The sequence below is a fragment of the Miscanthus floridulus genome, chromosome 8 (assembly GCF_019320115.1).
Source record: "Miscanthus floridulus cultivar M001 chromosome 8, ASM1932011v1, whole genome shotgun sequence".
Lineage (NCBI taxonomy): Eukaryota > Viridiplantae > Streptophyta > Magnoliopsida > Poales > Poaceae > Miscanthus > Miscanthus floridulus.
This window is the reverse complement of record NC_089587.1, coordinates 10,724,380-10,749,982: the sequence shown is the minus strand read 5'-3', so window position 1 is coordinate 10,749,982 and position 25,603 is coordinate 10,724,380. Positions and strand designations below refer to the sequence as shown.

The following is a 25,603-nucleotide window of genomic DNA, read 5'->3' as shown; positions in this document are numbered from 1 at the left end:
CTACCCTAATGCTTAGTCTATTCTAAAGCTACACAAAATTACAGTGAGCACATAATAATACAATGAAGCTACTATAAAAATTTTAGGACTAAAGCAATCATCAATTTACCACAAAAATTCCTACAATAATTAACTTAATAATATTGAGCACTCTCAAATGATTTAATAGCTCCCGGTATCAACATGTATATATATAAACTAAATATACTAATAGATAGAGCATAATTTGAGGAACCTAACAAAATTTGTTTCACAATTTTTAGATACCTACATGATTTTATATGATTTACCAAAGATCAGCTCAAAAATTAAATTAGAAAACTATTTCTAATTCCTTATGAAAAAGAAAAACGAATTCTCTCGTGTGGTCCACACGACACAGCGCGCTCACGGCGACCCACAAGCGTGGCCCATGCAAGGCCGGCCCACACGGAGACGGCCCGTGCCGGGGAATCCCGCGCGCGTCGATGACTTTGCAAAAAGAGACCTTGATCTTCTCCTGAATCACAACTAAGTCCTAACGCTATTTCCCCCTCTCTTAGAACTTCTCACTTAACCCCTTGGCCTTTCTCTAATTCACCCACGCGGGTCCACCTAACGGGTGGATCACCATCTTCGATCTTGGTGGCTACGCTAAGCGGCGATGAGGGGTGGTGGGACGCGTTGGAGCGAGCTGCAGCGACGCGTGACCGTCCGCGACGACGGCACAGCTGCCCCGGCGATCTAGAGCCCCTAAGAACCTAACTGGCTAGCGAGAAAACATCAGTAGACTACTGTGGACCTAGCCGAGGTGATGGTTGGGGTGGAGGATGGCGGAAGAGGGCTTGCCACGTGCGGCCGAGCTGTGCGACGGCGCACCATGGTGGCACGGTCGCATCAGCGACGATGGTTAGGGGGTAGCGTTTTCGCTGACGTGCACAAGGTGGAGAGGGAGGCAAGGCGAAGCTAGTGGTCTAGGTGAATTGGCTCGAGAGGGACGGTAGGAGGGCTGCCCACATCCACGGTGGGACGCGGCCTTATCGGCACGGCGGCGGGGAAACTCCAAAATTGGAGCTCGATCGGGCGCCATTCAAGGCGGGGTAGGGCTAGGTAGCTTGATGTTGGAGCCAACAACACGATGAATCGACTTGAGGTGATCTCTCCCTAACGAATTTAATGGCACGGCTCGGCGGCGGCAGCAGAGGGAGAAAGAGAGAAAGAGAGAGACGGGGTGTGGCAGGTGGGCTCGGCTCGTCCTTGCCTTGGTAGGATGCGGTCGGCGTGAACATGGAGGCCCATGCACAGGCGCAAGTAGACAGGGGCGCGCGTTTGCGACCGGTGTGGCCCGCGCACCGCAGTGCCATTAATGACAAGTCGACAGCGAGCCCGACCACGTACGTGCGGCAGAAGCGGCATTCCACTAGACCGGCAACGGTGCAGAGATGCAAAGGGAGGCACGGACATGATGGCTAGGCGATGGCACAGGCAGTGGCTACGTTGCGATGCGGGGTGAGTCACAGTGCGGCAGCGCGACGGGGCCGATGGCAGCACCGCCCAGCTGCGCAAACAGCAGCGACGGCTCCGCATGCCAGGAGCCAGTGGCGGCTAGGCCACAGCCAGGCCAGAGCAGCCATGGCCGGCCACGCATGGCAGCGCACGTGTGCACGGGACATCTGGCATGTCGACGCCGAGCGCCCAAGCTTGGTGACCGCACCCACGCGGCCAACCAGCTCGAGACCGTGTCGTGCACCAATTTTAAAGCACCCAAAATGACTAAACGGTTGCTTCAGGATCTAAACCATCTGCACCATGCTCAAGATGGTATATGAGACTACCAAATCGAGCTATAACACTACACCACCCATTAACCTAATCTCTTAAAATAATTTGCTAAACATAGCAATGTCTAGCGGTTGACAAACTTAGAAATTTTTCTAAGTTTTGAGCTGAACTTGATTTCAATTTGTAATTTCTAGGCTAGTAGAAATATTAGCTAGTAATATCATTTTTTGACAACAAGTATTTCACAGTCATCTACAAATTTTATACTTCAAACTTTATTTAAGTATCACACACATGCTCTATAGTATTTCAAATTTCAAAAAGATCTTGAAATTTAAAATTATCAAACAATCTTGGATATTGATATGGTCTATATGAAAGTTATAGTTCTCAATACGATCTACAACTTTATAGTTGAAAAGTTTTTTGTTTGAAGTCATTTAGTGTTCCAAAATTTAATTTTAAATTTCAAATTTTAAAATCTATAAACATGCAATAATATTTTGGGACCCTAAACAGTTTTAATTCAAAAACTTTTCAACTACAAAGTCGTAGATCACGTCAAGGGCTTCAATTTTGATATAAAGTTTGTCTTCATTCGAGTTCATATGAAAAAGTTATGAATTGTTTTTTGATATAAAGTTTTTAGATCACCCTGTTTTAGCCCAGATGAGACTCAAAACCAAGTTTAGGGACCAGGATGACACAATTGAACAAGTTTGAGGACCTAAATGATCGATTTGCGAGTTTAGGGACCGGGATGACACAGCGGTACAAGTTTAGAGACCGCTGGTGCACTTTACTCATAAGAAACACAAGTTGAATGAATTTTATTCTAAACCTTTACAACAGCAAAAATTTGTGTTGTTTGCGCTTTGCAGATGCTTTATGCCGTCACTGCATTTTCACCTGTTCCGTAGTGTTAGTACTTCCAAGTTTTTGCAACAATGTTGTTGTGAACTGTCCTTCCTCGTGCTGTTCGGTCGATGGGTTCTGCGGCTGATAAGTCGGCTGAGGCTGATTTGTTACGAGAGAAAAATAATGTTCTATGGTTGATAAGCTAGGCTGATAAGTTCAAGCGATCTGTCACAATGGCTGGTCAGTCGATACAAGGTTCTTCACTAGCCGCGTCGAGACTCGAGGAGAAGGCAGACGAGGTTCTTCACTAGCCACGGTGGGGAGAAGGCGGCGGCGATGGCAGCTCCTGGCCACCTCCAATGGCCAGAGGCGGTGCTCGGGGACATCCCCTCCGGCAGCGACGAGTTCGGGTTCCTGGATGTCTTGCCCATGTCGTTCTCGGCCATGTTCTATGAGCAGCACGTAGGGGTGGACATGGAGGCGGCGAAGTGCCCAGTATTGCTGCGCTGGGTGAAGAGGTGCGCCGAGAGGGAAGCGTGCAGGACATGTGCGCCATAAGGAGGCACTAGCGTCTCGACGTCCGGCCTCAGCAACGCGTCCGGACGCAGCTCCTCACCCGTACGATACGATCCATAGGAGCCCGTCCGATACGAGCGACTCACCCTAGCCTTCCCACAGCACACGGTTCGTCTTCCCACAGCACGCCCGTCCACAAGCGCAGACCGTGTCGGCCCCCAGCCCGCCCCGTCCGCATCCCCCAGGGCGCTGCGCGCCCTATCTCCCGGCCCCAGTGCGCCTGTTCCGCAACCCCCCTCGGCTCGCCATGCCCCATCCCCTGGCGCCCGGGACGTGCCCCCATGACTCTTTGGACGTATCTCTGAAACATGAAACACTTGCGACATTAGAACACTTGAATGCAAATATATGTATGAAGGAGATGAAACATTTAGAACATGCACATGCAACATATGTATGAACCATATGCAACATCTAGATTAAACACTTGCAACTTGGAACATAAAAAACACTTACTGCAACATTTGAAACATACTGTTGCAGCATATGTGTGAAACATATGTAACATTTAGATCAGAATGCTTGCATCATACATCTGGAACAGATGAAACATTTTGAACAAACACAACATGCCTCTGAAACACTTGCAACATATGCAACATGTGCAAACATCCCCGATCTACTTTAACAACATCCATATGAAATAATTGCAATATACCTCTGAAACGTTTGAAACACATGAAACATGCATTTGCAATATAGAGGAGGGGAGGCCTGGGTCGGTCGATTCTGGTCATCGAGGTGGGCGGTGAGTGGCGGTGCGCGACCACCATCAGCATCTGGCCACGCTCGTGGGATCCCTAGGCTCGGCAAGGGACGGCCCAAGGCTCCCTAGCACGTGTGCCCAGCGCCCATCAGTAGGGGCGTCGGCGGCGTTGGGGATGGGAAAGAGGCCAGGGAGGCACTCTGCTGTCAGCGGACACGAGATAGAAAGTGAGAGATGGGGAGAGCAGGGGCGCGATGAGGGATGGCAGCGGCGGGCGGGCCACGCGATGCGGAGGTCAAATCCCCGTGGACCGGGAGCGCGACGAGCGGGCGAGCAACGGGAGCGAGCAACACGGGTGAAAAGCGGCGAGACGAAGTGTGACGCGCAACGTCCAGATGGACGGACGCCCACGTGGAGCATTATCGGCGCCACAAACAAAGAGCTCTATCACATTCAGTGAACACACCACTTAAAGCCTAGCTGCAAACGATCCAAAAGTTTTTCAAGTTCAAGATACTGCATCCACTCCTTACAACTGACCTTCCAGTTTTAGTTGAAGCATGCAGATGTCCGGACTCGAATTTGAATTACCATGATGTTAATTTTTCCCGTCGCAATGTATAAGCAATCAAGCATGATGCTAGTAATAAACTTTAAAAACACAGGAGTCTGTTCAGATTAGAACTTGCATGAGGCCCTAAGTAGGCCCATTAACCATCCGAATTAGTAACGGATCCATCGGCGCTCACGAGTCACGATCCATAATAAGAAACACCGATCATCGGAGTCGGAGGCGGCGCATCACCGATCATGGGGACAGATCACGGCGACGTCGATCCCGGAGCCGGAGCCGGAGACGAGGCGACTGATCCTGACCGCATCAGCGACCTCCCCGACCACCTCCTCCACGACATCCTGATCCGCCTCCCGGGCACCGCCGACGCGGCGCGCACGAGCATGCTCTCCCGCCGCTGGCGCCGCGTCTGGGCTCACGCCCCCGTGATCTCCCTCGACTACAGGTGCGAGTTCGAGCCGGAGTCCCCGGGCGGCCGCGTGCCCGACCGTGTCGACGCCGCCCTGGCCGCGCACGCCGCCGGGACCGGGACCGGGGCGACGACGACGTCGACGGTCAGCCTCAGCCACCTCGAGATCACCCTGCCGTTCGACAGATGGACCCCACCTGCGCATGGACAGCGTTGCCGCGTGGCTGCATGTCGCCGCGCAGCGCCTTGCGGGGGAGCTCCGGATCACGCTGCCGTTCTGCCTCCGCAGCGCCAAGGACGACGTCGAGGTCCTTCTTCCCCTGTGCGAGAGGGCCACGTCCATCAGCCTCGACCTGAGCCATCGCACCCTGCGGTTCGCGCTGCCCCCCGGCGGCGGCGTGTTCAAGGCGCTGGCCACGCTGACGATACGGTTTGCCTGGCTGCACGTCCGCGAGCTGGAAGCCGCCGTGTCGTCGTCTCGCTGCCCGTGCCTCAAGAAGCTCGTGATCGAGTGGATCAGGCTGCAGCAGGACGATGGCGACGGCGACGGCGATGGAGCTTGTGACCTATCCATACGCTCCGACTCACTGGAGTGGCTCGAGATCTCCTACGCCGTGCGACTCAACGGCCGGCTCCGTGTCCACGCCCCAAATCTCCAGACGTTTCATCCGTGCATCAGGTGTGACTTGTGCGTGCTTGCCCCGAAGCTCTCGGAGGTGCGCTGGAGCAGCGGCCGTGCCTATGAGTCTATGACTCCAGCAGCCATCATCTCGCACACGCCGGCCACCAACTCCGGCGCCTAGAGGTAGAAGCCAATTCTTCTGGCTTCGCTTTGACGCGGCAATTCAACACGGTTGACGAGCTGGACCTCACTGTAAACCTTACGCAGGTATTGGCCTTACACATTTTTTAATTATTATTTGTATTACTACTAGTATGAAATTCATTTTGAAGCCTTTATATTAGTCTTCTCTTCTTAGCTAATAGCAACTCCAAAAGCCTTGCTAAACTTGAATCTATATATCTTTATTTAGAGAGCCATTTCATAAATATATATTATCTTTATATGATCTATCTCATGTCTCTCGACTCTAAATTTTATTCTCTATATATTTTTTCTTATTTTCTGGTTTGTTTTCTAAATTTTGTGTTAAAGAGCCACATATTGAACCTCTTGAAGATGAGGCTAAAAATTAGAGAAATCCGAAAAGTTTCCAATAAAGAAAAAATATCATGTCACTGAGTTTTGTAGAATTGAAGATAACAACTATATTTTTTTATTTAATTCATTGAAATTATGAGCATGTTTTAGACTAAAGTTTAGTTATTGACCGTGAGCACGAGGATTGCTTGGATCTTGGCCCTGATTTGGCTTGCCCAGCTCTCATGCCCAAAGGACAAATCAGGACTTATATACAACCTACAAGATAACCTTTTATTTTCTACCCTCCTTTTTCACACTTATTTCGTGTCTTTTGCAGGGTGTAGAAGAATACGAGAGATTTCTGAAATGCACGGATACACTTGCCAAATGTAAAGTTCTGCCGGTAAGATTTGCGATGATAGAGCATGGCTTTCAATCAGCTATGCTACATCTTCTCCGAAAATGTGCTGGCATACGAAGGCTTGTGGTGCAGCTGAGCGACAGTAGGGTACGTACGTGCATTCCAATAAAAAAGTCTCTCCTTTTGTTTACATAGATAATACTCCCTCAATTTCAAATTATAAGTCATTCTAGCTTCTTAAGATTCACAGTAAAAGATATGTGTCTAAAAAATTTAGAACAACTTACAAATAAGAATGGAGGGAGTACAAAATATGGTTTGCTCAGAGGTAGCTACCAATATTTACTTCAAGTTAGTAGTCTTTTCAAAATTTTAAAATACATACATGCTTTAATTCCTTTCCTCAGGATGGCTACCCCTACCCGTGCAAGGTGTCATCGGGATATTCATGTAGCCGACTAGAGAACTGCAAGACACAAAATGTTGTGTTGGATTCACTTGAAGAAGTTGTAATAAACGACCATGGATACGTTGACAATAAAGCTGAACTTATGAGGCTATTGTGCCGATGCAGCATAAGATTTCACAAAAAGGTGGCAATTACCGTCTCGCAGATCGAGTGGACGAACACACGATCTCCGCAACAAGATTCTTAGTATTTGTCCTCCAAACAACAGAACTGAAATCACTATACAGCAGTGCACATGAACTGGGACTTTGGGTCCCTACCACACTGTGGCTTGTGAATCCGATTTACGCATTTTTTGGCACAGCTCGTAGCGGTTTCATCTTTCTCTGGTGGTGGCACTATTTATGCACTGTAGTATCACTATTTATAGAGCTGTTTATTTTTGTGAAATTTTCGTATTTTGGTCTTTTTTTAAAACAATTTTTAGAAAAATACCAACGGCAAAACATTTTCTGAAAATAGACCATTTTTAGGCGTCTTAGCACATGACGCCGAGATATGAGGCTCGGCGTCGTGTCACTCGACGCCGAGGTACTGCCACGTCACGGAAGACCGGGGTCGTCGTCGACACGTTGGCGCGTGGGTCCGAGTCGTCGGCGTCGTGTCAGCCGTCGCCAAGTACCCAACCTCGGCGCGGTCGGACCGAGCGCCGAGATCTGGCCCCATCCGGAGTGCGGCCCAGGCGGCCCAACAAAGCACGGTGGCCCAGCATCTCGGCGTTGGGTCACTTAACGCCGAGCCTCCAGACCTCGGCGTGACCCGACTCAACGCCGAGGTCTGGACCCTTTAGGCCGCGCCGAGGCCCCTTCTTCTTCCTCCCTTCATTCTGAAACCGTCGGCCTCCCTCTCTTTCTCTTCTCCCCCGCGCCGCCAGCAAACCCTAACCCCAAAAATCGACCCCCGGTGCCACGATCTCGGCTCCCGAAGCTTCCTCGAGGTAATGGTCCCTCCCCTCCTCCATTCTATCCGTGTAGATGTGCTTACATTGTCCCTAATCATGTGGAATCATGGTTGTTTGGTGATTTGGTATATTTGTGTTTGCATTTGCAAAATGTATGGCTTAGGATCATTGAGTGCATTGTTGTTTAACTGTTTTATGTGATGAACATGTTAGGTTAGTTTGGTTTCTAGTTATTTTGATCATTAGGGTTATTTGTTTATTGTAGGTGTCATTAGGGTTAGTTATTTGTTGGTCATTAGGGTTACTATGTATTTTATTTATTTGCTGGTCATTACATTTCAATTTGTTATGACTAGAAATGATTATGTTGTTGGGGTTGAAAAATGATGAAATGATATATTTTAGTTTCTACTTATTAGATTGAAATATATTCATATGTTACACTACTTGTTGTGTGATGGCTGTAGATGGATAAATTAGTGAGGTTGCATCATGGAGGCCGTATTGTTCGGACAAGAGATGATAGTTTGGAATTTCTGGACATGTGTGAGGAGTTGTTGATTTTTTCTGAAACACCATCTTTGACCCAGTTAGTGGAGCGAGTGAAGGTTAAATTAGGCTGGAATGAAGGAGACGTGCATGTTCAGTTTGAAGGTGTCATAGATGTTGGGTCGTCCAAAGGTCCTCGGATCAAGCGGTTGCTCAAAATTACAAACGAGTCTGAATGGAATGATTACAAGGCAGTTGTATTGGCCTCAGAAGTGCGATCTTTGGATTTAGTAGTAAGTAAGGAGTCCGGCTTAGGAAATGATAACTTCGAAGCATGGCCATCTTCCCCCGCTCACATAGGTTATGGTCCTTTGCCTGAAGAAGAAATACTTGTCACACAACTAGGCTACGGTGGAGATGAGGAAGAGAATCCGGTTGCCGATGGTGAGGGCAATCATGATAGTGATGAAGAGGATGATGATTATGTAATTGTTGATGCAGAAGAAGGTTTGGACGACGCTAGCGGAGACTTTTCTATTGAGGATGAGCTTAGCGACGAAGATGATCTTAGTAGTGAAGAAGACTTTGGTGATGCTAGGGCTACGAACCGTTTTGACATGGAGATAGCTGGAGATGATGAGTCCTTCGTAGAGGAGATAGCCGAAGACTCTAATGACGATCGCCCTGTTGGTTGTCTGAATTTAAGGGAAATAGAGATATTGTCTAGGGTCTTGCCTTGGAGAGATCCACTAGTTGGTGATTTCGAGGACCTTAGCCATGGTCATAGGGCAGTAGCTGATGGTGGGCCAAGTGATACAACTGTGCCTGATGTTAGCGGTTGCCTCATCATACGGAAGGGCATATTGTTTGCTACCATGGATGAGTTGAAATCATGGTTGCAAGAGTACTCCATTGTACACAACCGACCTTTTAGGGTCATCAATTCATTCAAGGAGAAGAGGTACACTGTTGCTTGTGAAGAACAACAGTGTGGTTGGAGAGTATGTGCTAGGAAGACGAAGGCAGACAAATGGAAGATTACCTCAGTGAAGCAACCACATGTTTGTGCCACTGCTGAGGCAGAAGAGAACCATCTGCAGCTCAATTCTAGGTTCATTGCAAGGCAATTATGCCCCGTGGTGAAGCATATGCCAACCATTACGGTGTCTACGTTGGTTGAGATCATCTTCCAACGGTACAATTACTATGTCAAGTATGGGAAAGCATGGAGGGCAAAGCAGCGTGCACTGGAAATAATATTTGGAAATTGGGAAGAAGCTTATGAGCGTCTCCCTGTAATGTTGAACGCAATAAGGGCCGTAAATCCTAGGATGCACTTCGAGTATTTACCTAAGGAGGGTGAAACAAGAAATGGTAGCCAGGTATTTGGAAGGGCGTTTTGGGCGTTCGGGCAGAGCATCGAAGCATTCAAGCATTGCAGGCCCGTCGTCTCAAATGATGGGACCTTTCTTACAGGGAAATTTGAAGGCACAATGCTTATTTGTATTGGGACAGATGCAGAGGACCAGCTTGTGCCATTGGCCTTTGCGATTGTTCGGAAGGAGGACACGGATAGTTGGTGTTGGTTTCTCAGGCTAGTCAGACAAGTGGTAATTGGTCTGGGACGTGATGTTTGTGTGATATCCGATAGGCATGCTGGCATTCTGAATGCCGTAGAACAAGAGATTCCTGGTTACGGCCAAATACATCACCGGTGGTGCACCAGACACCTTGCTCAGAATCTTATAAGGCGTGATCACACAAAGGACAACTTCAAATTATTTGAGGAGGTTTGCAGGCAGCAAGAGGTTCAATTATTCAAAGACAAGTTAGATGCCCTGAAGTTAGCCACAAATGTTGATGGCAGGCAATTCTTGAGCGAGTTGATGGCGTCGAAGGATAAGTGGTCACTTGCATATGACACGGGTGGTTGGAGATGGGGCTTCATGACTAGTAACATGGCAGAGATGTTCAACAGCCTTCTAAGAGGTTGTCGTGGTCTGCCTGTGACTGCTATTGCCTCATTCACCTTCTACAAGTTGAATTCTTGGTTCGTTTCGAGGAAGAAGCATGCGAGGTATCTATGGACAGCAGGCAAAGCTTGGCCACTTTTAGCATCTCAGGAACTAGCTTTCTCAAAGAAAAAGTCTAAACGACAGACGGGTTCATGTTTCGATCCGATCAACCATGGATATGAGATTCTAGAGGGTGGCGAAACTAACATTGGTGGTGAAGACCGGGGTGCTCGAAAACATAAAGTAGTGATCAATGAGAACAAGTGTACGTGTCGAAAACCGATCATATACCATAGGCCTTGCTCCCACATGATTACAGCCTGTCGCCTTAGACGTGTTGACCCTGAGGTCCCTCCCCGTATGGCCGCGAAGTTCTCTTTGAGGAACCTAATGAGCACCTAGAATCCTCAGTTCGAGCCATTTCTTGACGAGAGTCAATGGCCTACTTATGATGGCCCCAAGTATGTGGCTGATCTTGGTTTACTCTGGAAGAGTAGAGGACCTAGGCGGCGGAAGCGGTTCAGGATGGACATGGACCGAGCCACGAAAGGTAGATCAACCACGAGTAAGGTTGGGAGACATTTTGTAGAGGACACCCAAAAGAGCCATTGCTCTGGTTGCCATAAGCCGGGCCACAATAAGAGAAAATGTCCTGAACTACTTAGACAACAGGTATCCATCAAGCTAGCTACTAGAATTGCTTTGTGTAACGGTACATTGGTTTACTTTTGTTTTTTTTATTTTTATGTTACTTCGTACCACATACACATGCTTTAACTTATACTAATGGTTTGACATTGCTTATGTTGCAGGATGGATCGGTTCCCCCTTCTTGATCCAAGGTTCGATGAGCACCACCGGGCTCGGAGGATTGAGAACGGAGAGGTATATTCAACAATTCGTATGAAAACATTGCATAGTTCATGTTTTGCTCTATAGTCCATGCTCTTTATAAAGTGACATGAACTAATACTTTTTCATGCTTGTTTTTTTTGCAGGTTTTGAATGTGCTGAGGCCAATGACACATGAGGCCTCTACGACCATGGTCTACGACGAGAGGTACACACCCCTCCTGAAGCTGGCGAACCTTGCTACCGTTGCTCGTGTTTGTCGTCGAGGCACGCCACCTTTCAACCCAGCGGCGCTGACGGCGTTGATAGATCGGTGGCGTCCAGAGACACACAGCTTTCACCTACCATGCGGGGAGATGACGGTCACTCTCGAGGACGTTGCCATGATCCTTGGAGTCAAAATCCGAGGATTCCCAGTGACAGGAGACACGGAGTCTGAAGGATGGCAGCAGCGGGTTGAGCACTTCTTGGGACAGCCCCTAGCGGCAGTTGAGGCTGGCAAGAAACGACGCAGCAGTGGGGTGTCCCTGAGGTGGCTTCGTCAGCAGTTTCGGGAGTGCCCACCCAACGTAGATGCCGAGACCGTGACATACTACTGTCGGGCCTACGTCCTCCACATGTTAGGTACGGTTCTCTTCCCTGACGACACTGGAGACACAGCGTCCTGGATGTACATCCCGTGCCTTTTGAACTGGGAGGATGCAGGCAATAGGAGTTGGGGCTCGGCTATACTTGCCTTCCTGTACCGTCAGCTTTGCGAGGCTTGCCGCTGTCCTGGAGGCGTGCACGCTACAATGTCAGGCTGCATCACACTGTTGCAGGTAATAAAGCAAAGTTGTACAAGTTACCACTACAATTCAATGTTTTTTCTTAACAAAAGTGATTAACATTCATGTTTCCACTCTTTTTTTGTAGATTTGGATGTGGGAGAGGCTTCCAGTTGGGAGACCGCATCAGCTTGATCCCCCACAACCTTGGTTTCCTCAAGGAGACGCAGTTGTCGCCCCTACCGTGGCACACCTCTACGAGCGAGCCCACGGAACATACCACGTGTCACGCCACGCGTACATCAGCTTCACCAACGAGCTGGACACCCTTTTGCCACAGCATGTAAGTTTCCCACCCTTTTGCCCTAATCGAGGATATGTGCACAAATTGAGCGTCGACTAGTTGATGACGACGTTGTGTACAGGTTCAATGGAGCCCATATCGGCGGAGGCAAGTAACGGATCTCAACTTGAGCGCCTTGTGCATGGCAGACGAGGACGTCTAGACGATGAGGACCCCCCTTATTTGTTTCTATGCAGTGGAGTACCATCTCCCTCACCATGTAGCATGACAGTTTGGTAGGCTGCAGCCTTCTCCGCCCGATGATTTCTCCACCGGTTGGCAGCTCCACAAGTACGTAACATACAATATTTTATTCGTTTCACATGAAAGAATCATTGAGTAGGCCTTCATATTGCCGATTTGGTGTAAAATTTGCAGGTTCAACAGACAAAAAAATAAGAAGATCACCAACTGGCAGCTGGAGCACCAGCGCTACATTGATGAGTGGATGTTGATGGAGCAGAACAACATGGGCATCCACGCCGTCCATCGTGACAAGGCATTCCATGATTACCTTGTTTGGTTTGGTCAACGAACAAGGCTTCAATTGAGGCCCGCTTGGACGGAGCAAGACATTGCTGACATTGCGAGCGAGGATGAGGGCAACAACCCATATGACCAAGCTACCCGAGAAGGCAGGCAAGTTGAGATCACCCCTGCGTTAGCCAGAGCTGTAAGTGATACAACTATTTCAATCTCTGAGGTCTTTACTATGATAGAGACTTAAATTATTGTTTTTGTTGCATAGAGCATGGAGATAATGAGGACAGTGGCCGACCAAGGAAGGGCATTGATGATTCCTGTGGGCGATCCTGATGAGGCCTCCATGTTACGACAGCACATTCAGGTAGTCTTCTCTCATTCAGTTGATGTTACATCTTTATATAGTTTTGCGACCAACCCCACTTACTAATAGTGCTTTCAAAATGCAGCGTGCCATGCATCGCCTATGAAAGGTAGCTGCACGCCTTGGATGTAGACGTTCCCCAGATGTGGCAGTCCCACAACAGCTTGGTGCTGGACCTTCTACTGCACATGTTGGAGGGACTTCATCTTCACATGGTGCACATGGTGGCAGGACTTCTTCTTCACATGGTGCAGCAACTACTACAGAGGGTGGTCAAGGACATGGTCATTATGATGATGAAGTTGATGAAGGACAGGGAGAGTACTATGATCATGAGTATGATGAGATTGGCATGTCCCAGCTTGGAGATGCACCCCAAGGAACTCAAGGCCCCTCCGGTTCTGGACGTCCACATAGGACACTCAGACCAGTGGACAGGTACACTCCAGGTACCTATCCGTTTGGGAGGGGAAAGCGTTACGCTCGTCGTCCACGTTAAGGTACAAGGAGCGATAAAAGATCCAAAGACTTCATATGCTTTATTTTGTGCATGGACTATGTATGCATTGGACCTTGTACTATGTTTGGACTATGTTTTTTGATTGATGAAGCATATGTATGGACTATGTTGGATGTTGAATGTGTTGGACTATGTTGGATGCTTAATGTGTTGGACCTTATGTATGTACGGATGTTGAATGAATGTGTCTGTCGGTGTGGTCATGTGTTATGTGAATGTGTGGAACGTCGCCATGTTTCATGTTTCCAGCTATTAAGGGCCTCCGTCGCAACTCACAAGGAAGAAGGGGTGTCATCATCCCCATCCTCCATGTTACGATCAACCTCTGTTGGATCCATGATCAACCTCTGTTGGCACAAGGTCATCGTCGGCTGATTAGAGTAGTGGGAAATAGTGAAGTAAATCTAAGAAGAGGTATATTTTGGTGAATCCAGGAGCTCGGCGTTTAGTCATTTGACGCCGACCCCTGGTACATACTGGAAAACAATTCACCGAAGCACCGAGGTGCCCAACCTCGACGTTTAGTTGTTTCACGTCGACCCCTGGTACATACTGGAAACCCTTGCATCGAAGCGCCGAGGTGCCCAAGCTCGGCGTGGGGTAAATTGACGCCGAGCCTTGAACCTCGGCGTGTTACGACTAAGCGCCGAGGTTCGGCCCAAACCGGGCCACGACCGTTGCCAAACCCTAGGGTTGGCGTGGGCCGACTCGACGCCGAGCCTCAGCCCAACTCGCAAACGGCCGAGCCAAACCCTAGGGTCGGCGTGGGACGACTCAACGCCGAGCCTCAGCCCAACTCACACGATCGAGCCAAACCCTAGGGTCGGCATGGGCCGACTCAACACCGAGCCTCAGAAAAAGGTTTGGGTTTCAAATTAATAAAATAGAAGGAGGTTATTCAGTAGCCATCGTAGGTTTCATTACTTTTCTTCCATTCAAATTAAAAAAAGCTAAAAAAAAGGATAGCGAATGCTCGATTCAGCCCAACAAATCCCAAACCATTTGGTATATGTTGTGATCCTATTTGCATGATTCAAATGAAAAATCTTTCTCAACCTCTTCGACTAACACGAGTTATACTAATAAGAGTAGACAAGTTATATTTATGTTTGTATGTTGTATGTTTGTTCCTGCAGGAAAAACCGATTGTTGGTTCGATTTCAATCCCCTATTTTTAGAGAGACTCAAATCTTTTTTTTAGTTTGGGAATCAACCATAGTACATGAAACTTAGAGGTAGGTAAACTGCAATTTATGAAATAGCGGAGGCACAACGATTACAGTCACATCAAAAGTAACAAATGGCATGTCGCAAACTAAACCTAGCATGCCTTAGGGGATTGAAAGAAACAAGTGATACAGACATTGCAAAGGGTACACACTCACATAAAAACTAACAAGGGCATGTTGCAAACTAAACCTAGCATGCCTTACGAGATTGAAAAGAACAACTCATACAAGCATTCCACATTCGGATTGACTAACAAATGTTGGTCCTAATAATGCTCCCACATATTGAACTGAGTTGCGCCTTCCCCATAGTATCCTCCAGTTGACGGAGGCGGTGGTGGTGGCGGTGGCGGTGGAGAAGGAGGTCTGTCCTTCTTATGGTACGGGCACTCGCAGTACGGATTATTGCATAGTGCCTCCTCTGCATCATTGCTGTTGTCGTCGTCCGACTTGTCCCTGTTACCACTTCTAGGGCCATACTCTAGGTCAAAGATGCATCCCTGTAGATATGTGATGTACTATTGATGGGGATAGATAGGAGGAGGGTCGACCCATCTAGTGAAGCCACAGTTATCTGGACAGCTTGAATCCTGAAAACCCATCTACCAATAAGTACTAGTAGAAACCAAATGCAAATCTAAAAAAGGAGAGAGTTCAAAGGCAATACAAATCCTCGTGGGCATCTGAAGAAACGACGGCCTCCACCATCACAGTCGTTGTACATCTGCACAACGCAATCCAAACCGTGGCGGCATTTTGGCCAATCTTCAATGCGCTTGTCGTATGATCTAAGAGGTCTCTCACGGGTGAAGTCACTCTTACTCTCCAAAGGAAATTCCTCTATTGGTTCTTCAAAAGAATCAGGACCCAGAGAACCCTCCCACACAATCGGAGGTCCCTTCCTCACCCCCTTTCCTCTCCCTCCACCGAAACCCTTTCCACTCGAGGAACCTCCGCTCGACATTTGCTAAAACTAAACCAGAAAACAATTTGTGTGGATGTGGAGCAAGACATGGAGCACTATATATAGAGATGAAGGCAGGTTCACCATGAATGCTACTTGACAAAAAACATGTGTGCGTACTCATTTATTGAATCTGCAAAGGCTAGATGCTTCATCTGAAAAGCCTACAACCATGACTGGTCATTTCATCTGAAAAGGCTACACCTGTGTTTTGTCACTTCATCTAAATGCAGTACATCACTTTGATATTAATTCATTGCGTATACGGATACAACAGTAAACGAATCTAGGCTTTTCAGTGAGTTTTCAAATAGACTTGTAGCTCTTTCAGTGACTGCAACAGTACATGTGGCCCTTTCAGTGACTGCAACAACACAAGTAGTCTTTTCAGTGATACAAACAGTACCACTACAGTCTTAGGATAGTTAACGAAGTACAGGGCATAAGACCATCTGAAATAAAATCATAGTGCATTACAACATAATAAAAAAAGTCCAGGGAATAAGTTCATCTGAAATAAAAGCAGAGTGCATTACAACATAGTAAAAAAAGTCCAAGGCTACACGACATCGCTCGTGAATGAACCAAATACCTACTGAGTGCAACGAGGCCACTTTCCCTTCCTCTCGGCATCGGGATTCTCCTCCATCGCTGCCTTCGCTCGGCGCACACGCTCAAGCTTCTTCTCCCTCTCCTCCCTGTACGCAGCAACACGCCTCCTTTCCTCCTCTTCCTTATGCTCCTTTTCTATAGCCTCCAGTCTACGTCTCTGCTCAAACCTCTCCTTAACCTCCGCATCCCACTCCTTCAGGCCTTCTAGATGCTGCTTGTCCGACTCCTTGATCTCAGTGTCAATCCACTGCTCAAAGTCACACAGTGGTGGAACGGTCTGCAAGAAAAACAAATTGTTACAAAACAAATAAATAAGCAATACTTAATATCACAAGAAAATTAATTAACACAATAAAAATTCCTCACAAACGATGCACGGCGCTGTTGCTTTGTAGGTTCCCATGTATAATTGGGACACATCCAGTACCTCTGTCTATATGTTTCCTCATCTTCAGAGATGTCTACCTTGCAAGGATCACCACAAAAGCACATTGGTCGAGGAACACCTTCAGGGAGAGGCTTTAGGTCATAGGGATTTGCCCTCTGGCGACCATAGCTACAATTGAAAGAATTTAGTCATATTAACGGAGAACCAAACCTAAACCTAGGGTTTTCTATTTGTTGCACAGATAATGAATAAACATTGGGATTACCTTGGAATACGAGCTTTACCACGCCTTGGCATCCTAACATTACGTAGAAAAAAAATCAATCCAAAGTACCTTGCAACGAATGTAAAGGTACTAACACTACATCACCATACCTCCCAAATAAGCTTTTCATTACAAACCCTAAACAAATTTGAATCCCAACAAACACAAAATTTAACTCAATGATTATAAACCATAACATATACAACAACAACAACACCAACAACCGTACATTTGGGTCATTCAATCATTTGAACCACCATACATTGCACGAATGACATGAACATGAACCAAACCTATAATGCCAAGTTCAAAAACAAACGAATCTCAATGAATGAATTGAAAGAGGGGAAAGAGGAGTACCTTGGCAAAACGCCTTGATCATAACAAATTGAAATGTAATGACCAGCAAATAAATAAAATACATAGTAACCCTAATGACCAACAAATAACTAACCCTAATGACACCTACAATAAACAAATAACCCTAATGATCAAAATAACTAGAAACCAAACTAACCTAACATGTTCATCACATAAAACAGTTAAACAACAATGCACTCAATGATCCTAAGCCATACATTTTGCAAATGCAAACACAAATATACCAAATCACCAAACAACCATGATTCCACATGATTAGGGACAATGTAAGCACATCTACGCGGATATAATGGAGGAGGGGAGGGACCATTACCTCGAGGAAGCTTCGGGAGACAAGATCCGGGCACCAGGGGTCGATTTTGGAGGTTAGAGTTTCATGGGGCCGTTGGGGATTTGGGAGCCGTGGGGGAATGGAGGAGGGGAGGGAAGAAGAAGAAGGGGGCCTCGGCTTAAAGGGTCCAGACCTCGGCGTTGAGTCGGGTCACGCCGAGGTCTGGAGGCTTGGCGTTAAGTGACCCAACGCCGAGATGCTGGGCCACCGTGCTTTGTTGGGCCGCCTGGGCCGCGCTCCGGATGGGGCCAGATCTCGGCGCTCGGTCCGACCGCGTCGAGGTTGGGTACTTGCGACGGCTGACACGACGCCGACGACTCGGACCCACGCGCCAACGTGTCGACGACGACCTCGGTCTTCCGTGACGTGGCAGTACCTCGGCGTCGAGTGACACGACGCCGAGCCTCATATCTCGGCGTCATGTGCTAAGACGCCTAAAAATGGTCTATTTTCAGAAAATGTTTTGCCGTTGGTATTTTTCTAAAAATTGTTTTAAAAAAAGACCAAAATACGAAAATTTCACTTTATTTTTTACATCCTCCTTTCAAAACAAGGGCCAGTTTAGTTCCACCCCATTTTGCAAAATTTTTCAAGATTCCCCGTCACATCGAATCTTTAGACGCATGCATGAAATATTAAATATAAATAAAAAATAAAACTAATTACATAGTTTAGACGAAATCCACGAGACGAATCTTTTAAGCCTAATTAGACTATGATTGGACAATATTTGTCCAATAACAACGAAAATGCTACAGTAGCACTTTGCCAAAAATTTTGGCATCCAAACGGTGCCCAACTAGAAACCAAGTGGCTTCATCGGCACGTGGAAGCCAGTGCTACGGTGTTGAAAGTGAAGGAAGCCGGTACAAACTCTACCAAAGAGGCCTTATTTGCCTAATTAGATTGAAGCAACAAACATTTTTTATTAGAACACGGTGTGCTTCTTGTCCTATAAGTTTTGCACCCTAGTTTCAACCGTACAATAGCTTGACAATTCTAGAAATATAAATTGTAAAATGTAAATACGTGTAAAGAGGGGTTAACAACACATCGGTGTTTTCTTGAGATATGAAAGAGTTGGCATTCTCCACTAGTCCTTGTTGGAGTACCTTGCAAGGTACGGCTCCCCCTTAATTCGTGCAAGAACCAAGTGCTCTCTAAGTATTGATCCTTTTCCACTCTGGAATGACGGCGGATCAGCACACAACCGTGCGCAACCCCTATCAATAATAGAGTATTTTGTTTTTGTCCTTGCCGCTTTGACCAAGTATCAAATAATTGTTCGATTTTGATGGCGAACCCCCAGAACTACATGGATGGCACACCATAGGAATTTGCTATAATGACAACAACAAAAAATAGTTGTTTGATAGTCTCCTGTACGTTTGCTATAAAAGCAACAAAATTATTACCATTCCACCTTCTTTTTGCTAAGTTATCCTTAGCTAGAATGTCCTATTTTTTTAAACACCACAAAAAATCTTAATTTTTAGTGGCACCTTCATATGCCAAATTTCTCGTGAAGCCTTCATCCAATTGTATTGACAAGACACTTATATATTGACTTAACAGAGAACTCTCCATTTTTATGTAGCCACCAAAAGTAGTTGCCCGGCCCTTCATCACTATTAATATTTGTTAGATGATAGGATTAGTTCAGGTACTTTGTACCGTGACCACCGGCTCAGGTTGTTGAGGCCAGGATTGTCAACCATAGAATAGGATAACTATGACTCAGAGTTTGTTGTAACAACCTCCTGTGTAAACGCCATGCAGAGGGCTATTCTCTGCCGTATATAACATGTACCGAGAGGCCTAAGGAAGGTTATCTCGTTCCTCCTAGCTTTTACATGGTATCAGCAGCCTAAAAATTCCTCACGGATAGATCGATCCATGGCGACCTCCTCCGATGCCGCTGTGCCGTTCTCCTTCGGTCTTCTTCCTCCCGTGACGGAGAAGCTCACCCGCGGCAACTACACTATGTGGCTTGCCCAGGTTACTGCGACCCTTCAAGGTGCGCGGCTGTGGAGCTTCACCAAGTCCACCTCCAAGCCTCCACCGGAATTCCTCGCCGTCGACCCTGCCGGCAAGAAGACGGACCCGGAACCAAATCCGGAACACGAGGAGTGGTTCGCTAAGGATAGTCAAGTCCGAAGCTACCTCTTCTCCTCCCTGTCCAAGGATGTCTTCTCCCAGGTGGCTACCTCGACCTCCGCGGCTGATCTCTGGGCCGCGATCCAGGCACTGCAGGCGTCGCAGTCCCGCGCCCGGATCATGTCCACCAGAATGGCTCTCGCCACCGCGACCAAAGGCTCGTCCACGGTGGCGGAGTATTTTACCAAGATGAAGGGTCTTGCCGACGAGATGGCGTCGGCGGGCAAGAAGCTGGACGACGATGAAGTCGTCTCATACATCCTTATGGGCCTTGGGGAGGAGTTTGATTCGGTTGTGGGCAGCGTCTCCAATCGTGCCGAACCGATCTCCCTCCAGGACCTCCAGGCTCAACTGGTGAGCCATGAACAGTGCCGTGAGATCCGCGATGGTGGCTCTCACTCCTCTGCCAACCTTGCCACAAAGGGCGGCCGTGGCGGTGGTGGCTACTCCAACAACAACCACCGCGGTGGTCGCGGCGGCGGTGGTGGGCGCAATGGCGGCTCTGGCCCGCGGTGGCGGCGGCCGCAATGCTGGTCGCGGTCGTGGCGAGCGTGGGCGCAACTTCATGCATGGCGTCTTCTGCCAGATCTGCGGCATCGAGGGACATCAGGCGCATCGCTGTTACAAGCGCTTTGATGCCTCGGTTCACGGCCCTCCACAAAAGAGTGCCTCCTCCGCAACCACTACGTCCTATGGCGTAGACACAAATTGGCATGTGGGTTCAGGCACCACGGACCACATCACCGGTGAACTCGAGAAGCTCACAGTGCGGGATTGATATCAGGGCACTGATCAGGTTCATACCGCCAGTGGTTCAGGTATGACAATTAATCATGTTGGTCATAGTGTTCTACAAACCCCCCATGCGTAATCTACATCTAAACAACATTCTTCATGTTCCTCATTCTAGCAAGAATTTGCTCTCTGTTAATCGTCTTGCACGTGATAATCATGCCTTTCTTGAGTTTCACCCCGATCATTTTCTTATTAAGGAACAGGCCACGAAGAAAACGCTTCTTAGAGGTCCATGTGAGAGAGGGCTTTACCCTTTGAAGCCCATCCAGAATAAAGAAGTTTTTGGCGCCTTCAAACCTACTGCATCCTTGTGGCACCATAGGCTAGGTCATGCTTCATCTCATGTTGTCGAGCAAATTCTTAGCCGTCACAAGTTACCTTTTGTTAAAGAGTCTAGTCATAATGTAGTGTGTGATGCTTGTCAAAAGGGCAAAAGTCATCAGTTGCCCTATCCCAAGTCATCCAGTGTTTCGTCGACTCCATTTGAACTCTTGTTTTCAGACGTTTGGGGACCGGCTCCTACCTCTGTTGGCCGACATAATTATTATGTGAGTTTCATAGATGATTTCAGCAAGTTTACTTGGATCTACCTTTTGCGTTATAAGTCAGAAGTGTTCCAATGTTTTCGTGATTTCCAAAGTATGGTAGAACGTCAATTTGATCGTAAAATTCTTGCTGTACAATCCGATTGGGGTGGAGAGTATCAAACCCTCAACACTTTCTTCAAGCGTCTTGGCATTTCCCATCATGTTTCATGTCCTCACGCCCATCAACAAAATGGCTCTGCCGAGCGCAAACATCGACATATTGTTGAAGTAGGGTTATCTTTGCTGGCACATCATCTATGCCACTTAAATTTTGGGATGAATCCTTTCTGACTGCCGTATTTCTTATCAATAGGCTTCCCTCCAAAATTTTACAGAATGTCACACCCTATGAACGCCTACATGGCTCTCCACCCGACTACAACTTCCTCAGATCCTTTGGCTGTGCTGTATGGCCGAACCTTAGGCCGTACAATTCAAGGAAACTCCAATTTCGGTCCAAATGTTGTGTTTTTCTTGGCTATAGTAACTTGCACAAGGGATTCAAATGCTTGGATCCCTCTGAGGGGAGAATCTACATTTCAAGAGATGTCACTTTTGACGAGAGTGTTTTTCCTTTCTCTCAGCTTCATCCGAATGCTGGGGCTCGACTTCGAGCCGAACTCTCTCTCTTACCTGACGTCCTAAAAAATCCGAGTTCATCTTTTGGGGATGCAACACTACATGATCAAACATTGATTAATTCTCTACCTACTAATACTGTGCCAAGGTCTTGTGATGTCCAGAATTCTATAGGTTCCGATTCGGCAGCAACTGGAGTTGAAAATGGTCTTTCCTGGCCTTATTTCATGTACCCGGCGCAAAACGACAGCACTGGCGCGCCTGCGCTGGAACATTCCACTGCGTCTCCTTCGGGATCACCGTCGCCGTCCATCGGTTCGCCGCAGCAGTCGGGATCGCCACCTGCTGGTGCGGCTGCACAGCAGGATCCGAGTGCCGGGGAGCTGGCCCCACGCAATCTTTCACTCGGATCCACTGCGGATGGTGCTTCGGTGGATCCTGGTGCGGTTCTGCATCATCAACAGCATGGTGATACACCTGTGTCTCATCGTCCAACTACGCGGCTTCAGCAAGGTATAACCAAACCCAAGATACACACTGATGTCACTGTTCGTTGGGGAATGGTTGGTGTGGTCGGTGCAGATACTGAGGAACCGTCAACGTTAGCAGAAGCTTTTGGTGATCAAAGATGGGTTGACACCATGAACAATGAGCATTCTGCCCTGATAAACAACAAGACTTGGCATTTAGTACCACCCCCCAAAGGCAAGAACATTATAGGATGCAAATGGGTATATAAAATCAAGAGGAAAGCAGATGGTTCAATAGATCGGTATAAAGCACAGTTGGTAGCAAAAGGATACAAACAACGCTATGGCATTGATTATGAAGACACCTTTAGTCCAGTGGTGAAAGCTGCAACAATCAGACTCATATTGTCTCTAGCAGTGTCTAAGGGCTGGTCTCTCCGACAACTGGATGTTCAAAATGCCTTTTTGCATGGACTTCTAGAAGAAGAAGTGTTTATGCATCAACCTCCTGGTTACAAAGACAACAAGCATCCCAATTATGTGTGTAAATTAGACAAGGCAATCTATGGACTGAAGCAGGCACCCCGAGCTTGGTACGCTAGACTGTGCAGTAAGCTGATCAGGGTAGGGTTCAGTCCGTCCAAAGGAGATACATCTTTGTTCTTCTATAATAGAGGTGGATACACTATGTTTGTGCTAATATATGTCGACGACATCATTGTGGCAAGCTCGTCAAATGAAGCAACTAATGCACTTCTCAAAGATCTGGAGGCCTTTGCCTTGAAAGATCTAGGCCATCTTCACTACTTCCTCGGCATAGAAGTGAAGAGACTCGATGATGGTCTGGTACTGTCACAGAAACGGTATGCAGCTGAAGTGTTGCGACGTGCAGGGATGGAAAAGAGCAAGGCAGTTGATACACCGCTTGCGGTCTCGGAAAAACTCAGTGCAACCGAGGGTACAAGTCTGGGGACAGATGACTCTACCAGATATAGAAGCTTGGTTGGTGCCTTGCAGTACCTCACTCTCACCAGACCTGATATCTCCTATGCTGTGAACAAAGTGTGTCAATATTTACATGCTCCTACCACAGTGCATTGGTCTGCAGTGAAAAGAATTCTTCGTTACATCAGAGGGACTTTGAATATGGGCTTGAAAATCAGGAAGTCAAATTCAATGTTGGTTAGTGCGTTTTCGGATGCAGATTGGGCAGGATGTGTTGATGACAGGAGATCGACGGGGGGATTCGCTGTGTTTCTTGGACCGAATCTGATCTCCTGGAGTTCCAAGAAACAACCTACAGTTTCACGTTCGAGCACCGAAGCTGAATATAAAGCATTGGCAAATGCAACAGCAGAGCTTATGTGGATACAAAAGTTGCTTAGTGAACTCAAAGTATCACACCAACCCGTGGCGAGGTTGTGGTGTGATAATATTGGAGCTCGGTACTTGTCAGCTAATCCTGTCTTTCATGCAAGAACCAAACACATTGAGATAGATTTCCATTTTGTTAGAGAAAGGGTAGCCCAGAAGTTACTCGACATAAGATATATACATACAAATGATCAGTTGGCTGATGGATTTACAAAACCACTTGTAGTGTCAAAGATGGAGCGTTTTAGAAACAATCTCAACCTTGTTAGTGGCTGAGATTGAGAAGGGGTGTTAGATGATAGGATTAGTTCAGGTACTTTGTACCGTGACCACCGGCTCAGGTTGTTGAGGCCGGGATTGTCAACCATAGAATAGGATAACTATGACTCAGAGTTTGTTGTAACAACCTCCTATGTAAACGCCATGCAGAGGGCTATTCTCTGCCGTATATAACATGTACCGAGAGGCCTAAGTAAGGTTATCTCGTTCCTCCTAGCTTTTACAATATTAGCCACTCTTGCCACGATAAGTTGTCAATCTCTAAGTCTATTTCCGTCTATTGATCTTCTAAAAGGTACACCCAACGTGACAGAATCTAAAACTTCAACTATTGCTGCTGGCTTTCTTCGCACAATATGAGACAACGAAGGATACTTAATTTTTAGGTCCTATGAACCCAACCACCTACCTTCCCAAAGTTAAGATTTCCAAAATTTATATGTATCTAGTAGAAGAAGAAAAAACAAAACAATTTAGAATGGATAGAGTAGTATTGCAACCATACCTAACGTTCGTTACATTTTGCATGATTTATATTTGGAATTTAATCAGGCAATTAAATGCCTAATATTCCAAACACTGGCAACGACGTGACACGCGGTGTCGCGTTTGTACATACGTTGATTACGTTCAAAGAATCAGCTCGGCCATCAGTCGCCTGCTCTTTCCAAACCATGAATGAACGGACACACCACACACATCCATTTCCCTACTCTCCCGTCCTCGTGTCTGCATTGCCCTTTGCCCGCTCCAACACACGTACGCCATGCCTGCTGATGGTCAGCTCGGCCACCTCGCGCGATCGAATTCGGTGATGATCTTGGGCTCATGTGGAAAAAACTCTTTTTTTTGTGTGTGGAAAAAACTCGTCGTAGAAGCCACCATCACACCTTTCGAAAAAGTCTACTTAACCCCCCTCCTATCAACCATGGTCTACTTCACCCCCAAACTATAAAACCGTCTATTTTACCCTCTGAACTTTTCAAAACAGTCTATTTTACCTCCCGGGCGGTTTTCGACGATGGTTTTGCTACAGTTACGGTGGTTTTGCTACAGTACCGGTGGTTTTGTCTTTTTCTTTTTTATTTATTTCTGGTGAATCTTTAAAAAATCATAGTAAATCACAAAAAAATTATAAAATGGAAAATCTAATTTTGTTGGACTCCACATGAGTAGATCTACACAATGAACATATAATATGATATGCTTTAGTACAAAATTTTTGCTGTAGTTTTAGATTAATTGGAAAATCCAATTTTGTCTGTAATTAATTGGAACAATTCATAGCTGCAGCTTCTGTGGTCTAATTATGGTAAAATTTTTATGGTAAGCTAATTATTGTATGCTTGAACTATAGTAAAAATTTCGTACTCATTGGACCATGTATAACTTAGTTATAGATAAATTCCAATTAATTACAGACAAAATTAGATTTTTCAATTAATCTAAAGGTACAGCAAAACCTTTTGTACTAAAGCATAACACATTATATGTTAACTATGTAGATCTACTCATGTGGAGTCCAACAAAATTGGATTTTTTATTTTATGATTTTTCTATGATTTTTCAAAGATTCAGCGAAAATAAATAAATAAAAGGT

General features: G+C 46.7%; 1 protein-coding gene and 1 pseudogene across 1 annotated transcript; both read left to right on the top strand.

Annotated features, from left to right (window-relative positions):
- Positions 1–4,365: 4,365 nt before the first annotated feature.
- On the top strand, positions 4,366–6,843 carry LOC136471094 (putative F-box/LRR-repeat protein At4g15060; annotated as a pseudogene).
- An 861-nt stretch (positions 6,844–7,704) lies between these two features.
- On the top strand, positions 7,705–13,072 carry LOC136471093 (protein MAIN-LIKE 1-like). The gene is made up of 7 exons (XM_066468829.1): positions 7,705–7,795; positions 11,076–11,148; positions 11,262–11,936; positions 12,031–12,225; positions 12,308–12,516; positions 12,604–12,898; positions 12,974–13,072. Exons 2-5 carry the CDS (start codon positions 11,077–11,079, stop codon positions 12,386–12,388), a joined length of 1,023 nt encoding a protein of 340 aa, XP_066324926.1. The 5' UTR covers positions 7,705–7,795; position 11,076; the 3' UTR covers positions 12,389–12,516; positions 12,604–12,898; positions 12,974–13,072.
- Positions 13,073–25,603: the final 12,531 nt, after the last annotated feature.

Bases quoted from the DNA above. Each gene is read 5' to 3' on its own strand.
- LOC136471093 (XM_066468829.1), top strand. From the start codon at position 11,077: ATGGATCGGTTCCCCCTTCTTGATCCAAGGTTCGATGAGCACCACCGG. The intron at 11,149-11,261 runs GTATATTCAACA...TTTTTTTTGCAG, and splicing joins GGAGGATTGAGAACGGAGAG to GTTTTGAATGTGCTGAGGCC. The intron at 11,937-12,030 runs GTAATAAAGCAA...CTTTTTTTGTAG, and splicing joins GCTGCATCACACTGTTGCAG to ATTTGGATGTGGGAGAGGCT.